This window comes from Oenanthe melanoleuca, chromosome 5 (genome assembly GCF_029582105.1).
Source record: "Oenanthe melanoleuca isolate GR-GAL-2019-014 chromosome 5, OMel1.0, whole genome shotgun sequence".
In the NCBI taxonomy this organism is placed as follows: Eukaryota; Metazoa; Chordata; class Aves; order Passeriformes; family Muscicapidae; genus Oenanthe; species Oenanthe melanoleuca.
In genome coordinates this window covers 54,059,012-54,074,122 of record NC_079339.1, presented here as the reverse complement: position 1 = coordinate 54,074,122, position 15,111 = coordinate 54,059,012, and the positions used below count along the sequence as shown (strand labels likewise).

The following is a 15,111-nucleotide window of genomic DNA, read 5'->3' as shown; positions in this document are numbered from 1 at the left end:
CTGATGTCCAGAGAATGTCTTGAAACATTTTGTCCCCACTTCTTTTCTGTGTGAAAAGTACTTCACAGTATTTCAACTGCACACAGCAGCAACACACAGGAGAAAGAGCCAAATCCTGAACCAGCCCACAGAGAAATCTGTTTTTCCTTCCTGCAAACTTGTCAAATGATGCCAGGATTCAAGAGCAGCATCTCTCCATCACTTTTGAGAGTGGCCTCTCAGCCTCCTCACTCAGGGCTGAAAGGAGCTTTATCTTTGGAACAATTTCAACATGTTGAGAACTGACACATGGGGAAAAAGATATATGAGCAGGGCAGAGGAGAGAAATAGGAGTCAGGGAAAATGAAAAGTCCTTGTGAAAGGAGGTCTATTTGAGCCTCAGGAAGCAAACCAAAAGCAAAGCAGGGCATAGCTGCTCCAAGAGTGAAAAGCGAGGAAGCAACTCCCCTCTTCTTCACTGCCTTTGACAAACAGTACACGTCCATTTCAGCACCACAGGTAAACACCAGAATGTTCCAAGGGAAGATCGGTTTTATCCTGATTTGTTTTATTCAAGTTTGCTGGCCAGAGTTTACTGCAGTCCTTCTGTTTTCTTTGTTCCTGATGACAAAATAATTTTTGGTAATTATTTTTCTACCACTGTAAGGAATCCTACTGCCAAACTTTAGCAGTAGCTTCCTTGTTTGGAACAGCAGGGAACATGGATTTCCTGCAGAGGAATTGGCAGATGCAATGTCTATGACCCTTGTGCTTTTGGCAATGATGGTACATTTCATAAGGAAATCCAATATCTCCTTAATACAAGGCACTCCCAAGCTGGCCTCCACCAAAATACTTGTTGGGCTGACTTCTTAACATTTCTGAAGGAGATGACATCCAAGAGAATTTCAGACCAAGAAGCTGCAGAGCAACACTTCTCTGCCATCTCCTACTGTATGGAAGATGGCCTGTACTGCTTAATCACATTTAGGCACAGAAATGTAAGTTTTAAACACACAAGAACCTACAGGTGTTTTTTTTCCTTGAGTTGTCTATTGATAATATGCAAAGCGAGGATTTAAAGATATGGGAATGGTGCTGAGATTTTATGAAGAGCTCTCATGAACTACAAAGTGGCAATTGGACTTTTTTTATCACTTCTGCTCGACACAAGTCTCCACTGAGCAAAAATGGACTCACAAACCATTCTGTCCCTTCCAGGGCTTTGGCAGATGTGAACCAATCCTTTCTCTAAGTGACCTCAGAAAGGAGCAGAGATGCAGAGAAACCTTCATTAAAAACAAAGTGTTCTCTTTTATGGCTTTCAACAATAAAAAGTTTTTAAAATCACAGTTCTTGAGAGAAAATGTCTGAGAGATAATCGCTCTGGTCTGCAGGAAATGACATTTACATTTCATGCAAGAAATACTGTCTTAAAATCTCTCTGGTTTAAATGTCTGTCACCATGTGTCCATACATCAGCATTACTCACAAGTGCCACTTAAATCATCAGGTGACTCAGTTCTGAGTAATTTTTATGTTCTTTTTTCTGCAAATAAATTGTTCAGACTTTCAAATTCTTGAGAGTTTCAAGCTAGTGCTACTATTTTAAAGGACGACTTATTTTAAAATACAGGTTTTTTTCAGTTACAGTTTCAATTTTTTTTTCCCTAGCATAGTCATCAATATCCTGCAGACAATCATTATTGTAGAAAAAATATGTTTATGAATATGTTACAAGATTCAAGGGAAGACAGGCTAGGACATAAGTGCATACTATAATTTATTACTTGTAATACCACAGTACCTATGAGGTCTAATAATACACCAGGACTTTCTGGACAGGTAGAATAAAAGGATTAATTTATGGCAAGCATTTTGGAGTTTTACCTTATAATATCATTCTGGAATCAATATTTACCAAACCTTTCCAACTCCAGAACTGGGGCTTTATAGAAACCTCCCTTGGAAAAACTTTGAGCAAAATTCTGAGTCATAGAAATGGTGGTACCGTTCAGAAAGTGAGATGTTGAAAAGAGTTTTATTTGCAGGTGTAAGGCTTCCCTTCCTGGAGGTAAGACCAAACACCAATAAAGCTGAGATGCATCATCACTGCAGGAAAAGACAGGAGCTCCACATAGAAAGAAGCATCTGACTTGAGCAGAAGAAACTAAATGTACTTCAGGAGAGAACCCTGGGCTGTGAGCAGAGGAAAGCTCCTGCAGTAACAGAAGAGTATCAGTGCTACTGCAGCCAGGAGAGTCACCAGAATGCTGTCCCTGATTCTGGGCATTCTGGTGCAGGGACAAGCTACCCTAATGATTTCCAGATTCATCTACTTTCCTGCTTGTTTTGCAAGAGAAGTTTCCTTGGTCTATTTAGCCAACTAAAACAAAAGTTGTGAGGGGATATGATGCAGTCCTTAAACAAAACCAGGCCATTAACAACAAAGAGAAGAGGAGCCTCTAAGCTAAAAGACAATGTTGTTGCAAGGAAAAATGGACATTAATTGTTCAGCAATAAATGCAGGCTGAAATTCTAAAGAACATTCCTAATGAAAGAAGTCATATTTTGCAAACAGTCTTCAGATCAAAGCTGTGGGAGGAAGAAATCAGTGTCTAATTTTGAAACAGAAATAGGTATCTACATTAAATTGGATGAAACAAGATGCATGCCTTCAAATCATGGAGAGCCAAGCAGAGGGACCTTCTCCTGTCCACTCCAGTGTTCTTTTCCCAGCCCATTTCTATACATTGGGGAATCTATTAGAAACAGCAAACCTTGACTGTAAACATACATTAGATTGAAACATTTCTTAAATTTTCTTTTTCTTAAAAGTAACCTTTAAAATTTCATCTATAAATGATCAACTGCACTGAAGTCACATTGCTGTAAGTACGAGATAGGGATAAAAGAAAAGGTTGGATAATTCTGAGTGGTGCAGTGACAAGCAGTGTGACAAACTGTTCTTTTGGTGGAAGAGCTGTGGGGCATCATCTGAAGACAGCTTGTCCAAAAAAAGGAGCTGCCCTCCCACTGCCTTCCCCTCGCTGCCCCACCAAACCCCCACAACAGCCTGGCAAGGAGGGAACTGGTTCCTCCCAGGATGGGTGGCCAAGCTGCTGAGGAATGTTGTAAATGCTAAGCCTTTATAGGATTAAAAAGAGGGACAACAGAAAATTTGTCATTCTATTAATGTCTCCAGCCACTAATTTTTGGGAGCTGAGAGCTGACAGCAGTAGTTCCACCTAGGTGCTGGTCTCATTCCTACACTCCTCATGAGGCACCACTCTTGCCACTGTCAGAAATGGAATACTGGGGTAATTAGTGACTGCTTTGATGTGACACTGCTGCTCCTGCAGTGCATCCAACCAGCAGAGCACAGCACAGCCTCCTTTACTCACATGAGCAGAGACTGGCTCTGGAAGCTTCTGGAAGCAGCAGCTCTTGATTTCCCATTCTGCATGGCACAGAAGTCACTTGCCTCCCCAAAGCTCTGCAGAGTTTATATGGTTTTCACAGGCTTAACCTGCACCTTGCCCCTTCCCATGGGTTTTCTTCTGAAAATGACAAATCTTCTTCAGCTTTAAGAATCAGTTAATCCCTTCCTACAAAACCTGCTCAAACCTTGTTTTAGTTGTTGTGCCTTCTTAGGATCCCAAGGCAAAAAAGACACAGAATTGGCTGAAGGGAAGAGAAAGCCAAAACCAGCAAAACCCAAGGTAAGAATGCAGACATTTCATAATCTGACAAGCCAAGCTCACCACACTTCATCATCCCCACTTCGTAGCATTTCCGCAGCCGGCACGCCTGGCAGCTCTTGCGCCGGTTTTTATCGATTGTGCATTGATTGGTGGCTGGGCAGATGTAATCATTGTGTCCTGCAGGGGGCAAGAAGGGAAAATTTAATATTTCCAACCATCTTAGTCATCTCTCAAATCAGGAGTGTTCTTGACTTTGAACAGCTTAACTTTTTCATGTGCATATATCTAAGTTCCATTAATTTAACTGATGCAAAAATGCATATTTATCCTATACTTTAAACATCAGCCTGTGGCCTTAAAATTATCCAGACAACATTGCTCAGCTTTATAGTGGTGACTGTCAAAAAACCAAGCACCTTCTAAAAAAAACTAATTTTTTGAAAACAGAACATACACTCTTCTGGAAATTTGCTCCCAAACTCCAGTTTCTTACTGTATATTGGGAGTGTATAGCTGGCAGATACCAGATTTTAATTTTTTCCCCCTTAGCAGAATTGAAAAGAGGAAAGATTTTGCAGAAAAATCTGCAAAGATTTAAGTAAACTACAGCTCTATTTACTGAACTCTGATGTGGTGAGTTCCAGGAATGAAGAAGCCTTTGGAAGATTGACCCTGGACCAAAGTTAACAGAAAAAAAAAAAAAAAAAAAAAAAAAAAAAAAGGCCAAGATAGAAAGCAGACTAGTATGAAATAATGGAAATAATGCACCCTGTAACTACAAAGAAAAGCACAAGTAGAGGGTGTAAGTTTTAGATATTCTGGACAACTGTTTATCTTATTTTCAACAGTTTTCACTGCAGCCTCTTTTACTCTCTTCTTATTCTTTCCCATATCATCTCATTCCCACCCAAACCCTTTTATGTTACTGTATTTTATTAATCAATAATCTGGTCCAAAGGTTTATTACTGTAAATTGGACTTAGGTACACTCCTGGTCTAAATACAGTCGAATCATCTCCTGCCAAATAGTGGAACTGTCTCTTGCAGCAATTACCAAAGGATGCAAAAAATACTCATTCATTTACTTTTCTTAATATCTTTTCTCCCAGGGTGCTTTTTAAGTTGGTTTGGGGTTTCTTTTCCCCAACCAAGAATAAGATCAGGCAAAAAATACAGCTACTAGAGTGATTTTTTTTTTCACTTGGTCCAAATCCAAGAGTTCATGTCCCCAAGAGTAATTATTTAACTGAACCATGGTGACTATTGCCATGCAAAATTAGAATTATTTTAACCTTGAATTTTTGAACTGACAATTTTTAAAAGAAGAGATCACATTACAGTTTGTCCCATTTCCTACTGGAGGATAAGACTGAAAAACAAATTACTGTTTATCACTCTTCACACAGCATGGAGGGAGAGCAGGAGGAAGCTCTCTGTTGCACACAGGAGTATAAAGTGATTTAAAACTCTCTTGGCCTTGGGATAATTTAACTTGCAGGCAGATGTTCAGCGATGTGGGACAAACAGACAGCACTACAAACTCAGACCAGCCAAGGAGACCACACGCAGTTGCTCAGTCATACTTCTAATTTTAATTTAATTAACGAGCCTGACATTTTGGTCTATGGCAGGCCCAGAAGTCTTTTATTTTAATACACAATATCCTGCATAACAACTGTTGCAACTAAGTGCTTGATAGTGTTTTATGCCAAGAACTGGCTTTCTTTTATTTGTCTGTTTTTATTCTTTCATTTGAATTACAAACACCATTACCTGACAGGGTACACTGAGGTGTACAAAAGACCACAGTGGGTAACTTGCTGGTGGTCCAAGTGCACGTGAGCAACACAGAGCAGGCAAAGCATTTACTTGACAGAAAACACCTTGAGATCAAATTCAGTGTACATTTATGACAAGCTGGACACAAAGGTCTCTTCAATTATTTTAGAAATCAAAAGTACTTGCACCAGCTTGTAGAAATTGCTATTCAGAATTTGCACAATGAATTGAAAAGGCAAAACAAGTTCTGAATTAAATTTGATTCTCCTAGTGGCACCATCTCTGCCATATTGAACAAAAAGAAAATATCTGAAGATGCTAAAGGCTGTGCAGGCAGAAGAGGAGCATTGAAGATCAAAGAGCAACAGGATTTTCTGCATTGGTATCCACGTGTAGCAGCCAAAGTCAATAGAAATGATTTTCCACCAAAAGATCCCAGAGGAGGCCAAAGATCAGGATAATTAGGCCAAGGTTAAAGAAATGAAGTGCCCCAAAACTGCAGTACAGGCTTTAAGTGACTTCCACTGGCTGTGACAGCAAATGTGGAGCCCCACATTTACTCCACACTGCAGCCATGCAGCAAACCTAAATACCAAGTATTTAAGAATTTAAACATGGAAGTGGAAGCCTTAGAGAGATCTGGCAGAGTAAGAGATATTGCAGTGCAGGCTCTGAGGGGTGGAAGGCTGAGCATTAACGACAATCAGCTCAGTACCTGATATATATTACACATATTCTTCCATCCTCCAGAGTGTGTAGACATTATACACTATGACTCAACAGCTCCAGGCAATAGACTCTTGTCAAGAAGAGCTCCAAGCAAGCAAAGTCTCCAGATAATTGCCTACTCTTACCGAGTCTGTGACAACTAATTCTTAATTACTACAATTAAGCTGGGCCCTAACTCCCACCAGATTCAGAGGTCTGCAGTGCCATCCCACCCAGGCCTGGGCTGCAGGGCCTCCCTGTGCTGTGCATTCCACCTCTTCTCTAAAGAAATCAATTGCTCACTCTGTAGTGTTTCCAGATCTTGATAACATCAGAGCCAAGAGATAAAATCTCAAATCATGTGTTGCTCTATTTTCAGCATGGAGCACCAGACACCAGGATTTCAGACCAGCTCATTAATAGGTCAACTGCTGCAGCCCCTGGTCACATGAAACAGTTTATTTAAGCAAAATAATCAAAGCCTGTTTGTCCTACCTTGAATGCTTCTTTTAAAAAATGCTTTGCAGCCTTCACAGGACCAGACCCCATAGTGGTATCCTGAAGCATAGTCACTGCAGACTGCACAGAAGTGAGCATCCTTTTTTGAGCCAGGATTATTTGCAATTGGGCTTGTACAGTCATTGCCATTGGTTTTTCTTTTTAATGTTTCTCTGATAGAAAAGAAAAACATCTGTTATAAAAGAGGAAAAATTTAAACTGCACTGCAAAGGGATTCATAATTTTCCACTGTCTTCTATTCTCTCTCTGTAGAGTCTTTGTGTTGCTGAACACAGGATAGTGTGAAACACTGCTAGGCATTTTCTGACACGATAATTTAAAACATGTAGTCTGATCTCAGCAATGATAGAAAAATTTAGGCATAAAACTGTCCTGTTGCTGTTTCAATCACATGAATCCTGGGAAAATCATATGGAATGCTGATGGGTCTTGAAGAACTACTGGAAATTTGAGAACCAAGTGGATTTTGCCTCTTGGAAGCTTCACATGGAAAAGGAGAACTCAGAGAACTCAGACTGACATTATAAATGCTACAATACACAGAGTGCAGTTGTTTGTCCTGTTAGTAAGGCAAAACTACCACACACATCCATTCTCAGTTATTTCATCCTTTACATGAGGCTTTTCTCATTCAATGACATTCTGGAGACAAATAACTGAGGTGTCAATCCCAGCCTACAAGATCAGCTTGTGATGTCAGACAAAGTTTTCTGTTCAAGGTGACAGCCCATGTTGATCACCCTAATGCTAAACAAAAAGAAGCTGCACAATTAATAAAATACTTCCATATGTTAGAAAAATTGTTGCTTTATATAAATTAGTAAGATATAGGCATTCCTGAAGTGTTGCAAATAACTCCAACATACAGGAGCTATTCTTCATTTTTTAAACAGGAAAAACCATGAAAAAGCAGCCAATTCCTGACACCAAGATCCTGTAAACAAGCACAAGAAGAGAGGAACTTAAATTATCAGTAATGATGGGTTTAGGTATAGGAAGTACATCCACTGTATCCTTTTTATCTGGTCCTCATTTTCTTGGTGGGCTTTGCCCTTTGTGCTTGCAGGTTCAATACAATTTCTAGACAGAGAGAAAACAGTGTCATATGCAAACTGTGAGCAGCTCAGAGTTTGAGAAAAGGAATGGTGTACAGCCAACTTATAGCTATAAACTTAAGCACAGAGGCAGAACTTAGGAACTCTAGAATTCTCCTCATCCCACCTTCCAGAAGGATTAGAGAGAAGAAAAATCAGCTGGGATAAGACAGCAGGTAGCATGGTTTATGACTACTACAGAACAAGGGCAAGTTTAAACAGAATGTGGAAACATACTTAAAAGTGCTGTCAAAGAGGCTTTAACTGACTTATTAAAAGTAGATTTTGTGTTGGTTTCATGACAGGAGGTAAGGACAAACACACCCACATGCCACTGAAAATCATCAAGTTCATAAGTTTTGGAGGAGAACGTGCTCCAGTTTCCTGGTAAAAAATTTGGAAAGGAGGAAAAGGTGCTTCTTGGAGTAAATTTCAAAACAGAAAAATTAAGATACTTGTTGTACAATTAAGTTACTGAGAGACTTTTTTAAAATGCTAATTCATTCATATATAGCAGGGCAGAGGAGTGTTTAAGTATTTAACAAGCTCAATCTTTGATTACACACACACCTTGTTAATGGGTTGGTGAATCACTGGGTTATTTCCCTCTCTGCCATGCTGGGAAGACCAGTGAGGGAGAACTCTCACCAAGAGTAAAGAGGCTGTTTCACATATGCCTAAAATGCTGCTAATGCAAGGAGGAAAATGCATTCCTATTCCTTCCTATTCCCCTATACTTGGAAGCAAAAGTAATTTGGTGTAATTTCACAATAGTAAAAGTATGTTTTTAAGCTTTACTTGGGAATCATTATCCAATTGTGAGGGTCAGAAGAGGCTCAAAATCAGCTGGAGAGCCTCTCTGTGACTGATTGATATGCTGTGGAGAGCAATGTTTATTGCCCTTGATAAAACACTGTGGTTATGGATGAAAATAAAGGAAAAGCACACCCCATAACATCTCGGGGAGGATTATCAGTTTTTACCTCCCAGCCATGACAAATGTTTCTAAAAAGCACTTTTTTCTTTCCTTGCTTACAAGTTTAATGACAGCCACTCTGCAGACATGCCACACATGTGTGCCCACAATGATCCTGCACCAAAGGATGCAGGAAAATAGGGGATGTACCCTGGTGGCTACTGAGGAACCACTTGGTGAAAGATTTATCACTTTACACCTCCTGGCACTCTATCTTATGACTGTGGTTTCTATATAGAGATACTACCTTTATAAAAAAGAATTAAGATTTTTCTTAAAGTAATAAGTCAGTGATTTTCTCCTGGTCATCCTTCTACTCTGAGCAACCTGGTCCAGGGGAAGGTATCTCTATCCATGGCAGAGGGGTTGGAACTAGATGGTCTATAAGACACCTTTAAATTCAAACCATTCTGTGAAAAAGAGGTTATACTCCAGATTTTCTTGATTTCTGTTTAAGTTATGTCATCATCAGCTACATGAGCATAGTCCTTATATATCTATACAAATAGCTGACAACTTATTTATTTAAACTCCAGTGGGACAGATTCAGCTTCCCTTCTGTCTGCTGTAGAGAGGGCACTACAGAGCATCAGACAGGGTACTCTTGCTCCTGGGTTATTCCAGCTGCTGTCCCAACATATGGACAGCTTCAAACACACACCTTCCCAGGGCTGTTGAAGTTTTGGAGCCTTAAACAAGTGGAAAAAGTTTGGGTGTTACCCCTGTACACATCAAAGCTGCTTGGGGAATTCTTCTCCATGTAAGTGCTACCCAAAGAGTCTTTCCCAATCCACACACCTACAGTGGAAGCTTATTTGCACTCCAGAAGTGTATAAAGCCCACCCACTGCAGAAGAAAAATAGCACAAATCCTTTATTAACCATTGAACTAAAACTGTTGCCAGGACAAACCATTTTTCATACTTCAAATGACTGCTGAAGTTAAATGCGGAGGCCTATGAATAAATATACAGCTGCCAAAGCAGGAACAGCACCTGCACACCCTGAGCTTTTATCCATCCAACAATTTGTGCCAAAGAATGGAGTAATTTCATCAGCTGATGATCCAGACACTGATTAGGGTTTGCAATACGAGTAAATGTACAGAACAAGAACTTGTTTTTGCAAACAGTTTCATGTCAGCTGAAAACTTATCCTGTGACTCTGCTCCTCACAACATGAAGTCAGTTGGGAACAGCAGCAAGAAACTAAGTCAGGCATTTTCAGCAGCAACAGCAGCCCCCTTTTAACGTGATGCATGCTGCTGTGTGATGCTTATACTAAAACCAAAAAGCTAAGAAAACATTTCCCTTGAATTTCAAGTTAACAAAAAGCTTTCACATCAATTAGAAGCAGTAAAAAAAAATAATCTGGGTAAAAATGAATTCAAACAACATTGTATGAAAGGGCAAAAACAATGAACCTTTACCTCTTTCACTCAAAAGATTTCATCTGCCAGAGCATAATTAATTTCATTACACAAAATAATATGTAGCAGTCTTGAACTTTTGTTTATACAATGTAAATTGTTCACAGGCTGGAGGCATTTGTAATGCTCTGTGTTGGTGTATAGTATTCTAAGGAGGTATTGAAAAAAAACCCACCACAATTTCAGAAGTTACATTAAAAACAAACAAACAGATAAATAAATAAACGAACAACACACACATACCCCCAGACTGATTTGGTGTCTAGCAGAGTTTTTTTGTTTTTCAGAGGGACCAACACATAGAATTCAAATGTAGAAAGTTGAGCTGAGGGAGCTGTAAGCAGTACCCAGCCAAAGTAAGGCAGCAGCAGCACTGACCTGCTCCCGGGCAGCACCGGCTCCATCGGTCGCGCCTCGCACCACAGGCTCTTGGGCTGCTCTGCATACAGCAGGGAGGACTGGCAGTGCAGGGTCAGAGGGGACAGGTGGCCAGGAGCAGACCACAGAGCACTGGGGCTGGAGGTTTGCCTCGCAGCCACGGCCTCTGGGTCCCCGAAATTGCTGGCAATGTTGTAATTCACCATGGCAGGGCTGCAGAATGCCATTGCGGAGTATTCGTGCCTGTTTTCCATGTAAGATGGGGGGATGTAGACTGGACTGTGCTCTGCTGTCAGCGTGGACTGATTGCAGCTGTAAGGAGCTGGAGAGATGACACCAGCAGGTGAATTTTTAATTTCTGTTTTATTGCATCCAATATCCTGAAGTGGCAGCAACTGAGAAAAGTCCTTGTGAGAAGATGTGCACAGGGACATTTTGAAGCAAGATTGAAGAGTGCTGTTTAAATATTCATCCTAAGACAATAAAGAATAAAAAAAATAAATTCAAAAGTAAGAAAGCTCTGCATTACATCTTTTCTATAAAAGAAAAAAGGAACCAGTAAGCCAGAAAACATAAAAATGTCTTGTTAAAACAGATTACATACCAAATACACTTAAATAGTAAATGTATACATTTACTACCTTTAAGAAAAAGAAAACCTTCTAGAATATTCTTAAAAATAAAGGCTAAAACACACTTTGAGTTCAGACTCTCTTAAAAAATTATAATAATTTTAAGAAGAAAATTATTTGAGTCCTGCCTGAAACAAAGATGAAGGTTTCAACTTGGATCTAAACAGGAGTTACAACCAGGGTAAATCTCCTCTTTATTAGAGATAAAATTACCCCAAGGCCCAGAGCTGTGGAGGAGAAATCAATTTTCTTATAACAACTCACCACCTCCTGCTATTAACTGCACTACAGTCTTCAGCCTGGTACTTCAGGGTGCTTCCCTTTTCCACCACAAACATGTAACAGCAGGGATTTTGAGAACAGACAAACACACACCCATGCATATCCTCTATACCTTCCAAATCCAGAACTCCACTGCACATCCCTCTACAGAGGGGAGGAAGACAGGTAGTGGATGTCAGCAAGCACTGCAACTTCATCACTGAGAGGTCCCTGGATATGGCACCTCTGAACAGAGCCATTAGAAAAGCAGAAGTCATAAAACACAGACATTTCCAAAGCTGACAATAAAACTCGAGTGGTTTCATAAGGTACAGAAATTTTATTATTCCCTGCAACTCTCCATCCCCATCCCAACAACACCCTGTCCTTTCTTCCATCTGACTCAGCTGTCAAAACAAAGACCTTAAATTTCCCATGGTGAACACTCTTTGCTAGATTTAGGCGTACACAAATTATTTAAGAGAGAAAAGAATTTTGAAAAGGAAAAAAAAAAAACCCACCAAAATTATCCTCCTGAGACAGATGCTGTCCTAGAAGCATTATTGTACTGTAGCATTTTAAAGCATTATTTTTCTTTATTCTTCACTAAGAGTTTCATCTGCAATTCATTCTGGCTCTGAAGACAGACCTAGTTTGCAATTCAAAACAATTCTGCATCCAAAAAGCAAGTTTCAGCCCCCTGCACTGTTATTGCAATGTACTTTTACATATGGTAATAAGTTCCCAACACGAGAAACCACAGGATAATGAAACATTTACCCACAGCTTTGCTATGCCACAAGTGGCCAAGGTATAGATGCCCAATGTTCTTACCTTTTTTTTGCCTCACATGACCATAAAGCAAGATGAGGAAGATTCAAGCCTGGGTTTGTTGAAGTACCAGCAACCTCCCCAAAGTTCTCAGCCCAATGGCATATCTACTATGCCACCTTGGGCATTGATACCTTTTTCTCCTCTAGGGTGAGGACTGAGAGTAGAAGCATTAACAGAAAATGTAAGAAAAAGTCTTTTTAACTAAAATGGACAGTTGAGAGCCCTTCCTTCCTGCCTCCTCACTCTGGCAATGAAACTGAAGATATGTGTAGAAATAACCAGAAACCCATTTAAATCAGCTCAGGCTCTTTAGACCCAGCTGCTGTTTTTTCCTTTGTGGGAAACAGGAAAATGAGATATCTCAGCAGCTGTTTGTGTCCAGCACTTCTTGGACTGGAGCTCCAGAGCAGTCAAAGCAGAGGATTCTGACCTCACTCCTCACACAACCTACAAGATTCATCTGCCCCCAGCACACGCTTCACAGCCTCCTCCAGGAAAAACCAGGCATTGTGAAAACTTCACTGAAAAAGCCAAAGGTGCTTTCACTGCCAGATTGTGGAGTGGGTAATTTTTTTAGAAGCAAATGATAGAACAAAAAAAATCGGGAGTACTTTCAAGGGATACTACAAGTGGGTCCTCTGAGCACACTGGGTTCAACATGAGTTTAAAGATTCAGTATCAGCAAAGCTGTATTCCCCTTGCTGCCTCAGAGGCTGCAGGTACTCAGGATGAGCACGGGCACTCTGCCAGAGGATCTGGAATGTCCAGCAAAAGCTCCCAGTCCTTACTTTGTGCCTCTGCCTCCTTTGGAAGGGCACCCAGCACAGGAACCCCAAACCCTTTGGAGAGAAGGACCTGAGCAGCATCACAGCAACATCCCTGTCACAGCCAGTAGAGACATTCTGCTGTCACAGCTTTTGCAGCAGGCAACTGGTTGTGTAGCTTCCCTCAGCACTTAGCAAATAAATGCCTGCACCCTGTGGAAGCAGAGGGAACACAGAGCTGCTACTACGAAATTCTATGAACAGAAATTAGCCGAGATTTGAGTTTTTCTGCAGAGGAAATCCATTCATGTGTGTGCAGGGTAACTGCCTGCTCAGCAGGAGGAGATATTGTCTCCAAAGGGCAACACACAATATTTAGAAACATACACAGAAGTTACCAGAGGCAAGAGTGAAGCTTGTTTTAGGGGTAGGAGTTCACACAAGCATAAGAAGTCAGTACAGCCTACAAAACACACTGCTTATAACTTATTTACAAGAGAAGGAGGCTCTGGGGTCCTGCAGGTTAAAGAAAACTGTACTCATGGTCTAAAGCAGCCTGTAATGTAGTGAAAAAATAACAGTATTGACTTGAGATTATTAACTTGGGTAGCAGAAATAGTCTAGCCACACAAGACTATGGATCTACATGAGATCACATTGATCACATTTCTTTACACCCAGAGAATTTAAAATGGAAAGCCCAGAGCTGCACAAACAAAGTGAAACTGCTGAAATTATGTATTATTTTTCAAAAGGTCCTAAAAATTGGCTGCTGGACTGTGAAGTTGTGTGTCTTAAAGAAGTACTGAAGAATCAGAGGTCTGAGACTCAAGAAAACAAACTCCACAAACACCTCAGAAGGAAGCACAACCACACTTAATGCAAGGATTACAATAAGCAGTGCAATAGGCTAATGAATTTGGTCCATCCTAGTATAATGTCCACATATCTTAAACACTACTGATTAAACAGAAATTAACTGGTTCCTAAAGTGACCTCCTGTCCCAACACTCCCTCCTCCTCAGAAAAAATATTTTAGAAGCAAGACTCAATGATAAAATACATTATTTAGGTGCAGGCTATCAGCCCTGCACTAGATCTGTGCCAGGCACAGATAAAACAGGCGTCTATTATTTTTATACTCCAGTCTCCTGGGAGCCTGCAAATGTTTCAATCCACTGAAGTCAGTTTAGCTTAGTGAGATATTCAACTGAAATGCCATTATTAAGTAAACAACAGCCATTCTGGCCAGTTCCTCCAGTAACACTTACCATTCACAGATCTAAGACACTACAGGCAGGATTCACTTCTGACATAAAGCAGCTTCATTAGCTCCAGTACCCAGAGGATGACACCACTATCCATGAGGGTGCAGGGAAAAAACTGAATGTTACTAATTTCTCCACCAAAAAACAAAAAAAATAATTAAAAAAAAAAATTTGGTTTCTTGTCTTTGAATAACTCTACAACAACTGACTCTTGAGAGTCACCATGGAAGACACACCAGATGAGGCACAGGATGGTTTAGATGTCACATTCAAACAGAAACATGGGTAAATAATTAAGCCATCTGACGTATTTCAACAAACTCAAAAGCCACTTATTGCACAGTACCTATACCAAGTACCTGTTTAAAAGCCTTGTTGGAAAAAAACTAATTTAATTTGTTCAGTTTTATGTTTGTTTGGTTGTTTGGAGTTTTTTTAGTTTTGGAAAGGGGAAAAAATAGAGATGGCAGGATGCCTGCTTGGGAACATAATAAATAGCTTTTCCTAGAAAAGTACAACACTTCAAAAAGCAAGGGAGTGATGGATGTTCTCAGGCACCTTTCCATCAGCACACACTGCAACATACTTAGCATTTTATATATATTTTCAGTAAAGATTTTTTGCAATAGAGAATCAAGATGACCTTTTTCTCTGCTAGGCTTAAAGTGAAGTGCAATCATTCTGCCTCTGGGTTTAATAGAGGTGATTCAGCAAGCGTGCATTCCACCACCCCACAGCCAGAGATCCTCAGTCATCTCACAGAGAATTCTATTAATATTCTGTTAAG

The 15,111-nt window shown here is 40.2% G+C and overlaps 1 protein-coding gene across 2 annotated transcripts in view; it reads right to left on the bottom strand.

The window, feature by feature from the left end:
• ESR2 (estrogen receptor 2) overlaps positions 1 to 14,566 on the bottom strand; it is a 34,004-nt gene extending 19,438 nt beyond the window's left edge. The window contains exons 1-4 of one of the 2 annotated variants that reach the window (XM_056493500.1): positions 14,328 to 14,566; positions 10,566 to 11,038; positions 6,666 to 6,841; positions 3,744 to 3,860 (exon numbers count right to left, since the gene is read on the bottom strand). In XM_056493500.1, the coding sequence (XP_056349475.1) occupies positions 3,744 to 3,860; positions 6,666 to 6,841; positions 10,566 to 11,038; positions 14,328 to 14,330 (769 nt within the window). In that variant the 5' untranslated portion in view covers positions 14,331 to 14,566. Of the gene's footprint in view, positions 1 to 3,743; positions 3,861 to 6,665; positions 6,842 to 10,565; positions 11,039 to 11,461; positions 11,584 to 14,327 lie in introns of those variants that run through there. The other variant, XM_056493501.1, reaches the window with a different exon arrangement.
• Positions 14,567 to 15,111: the final 545 nt, after the last annotated feature.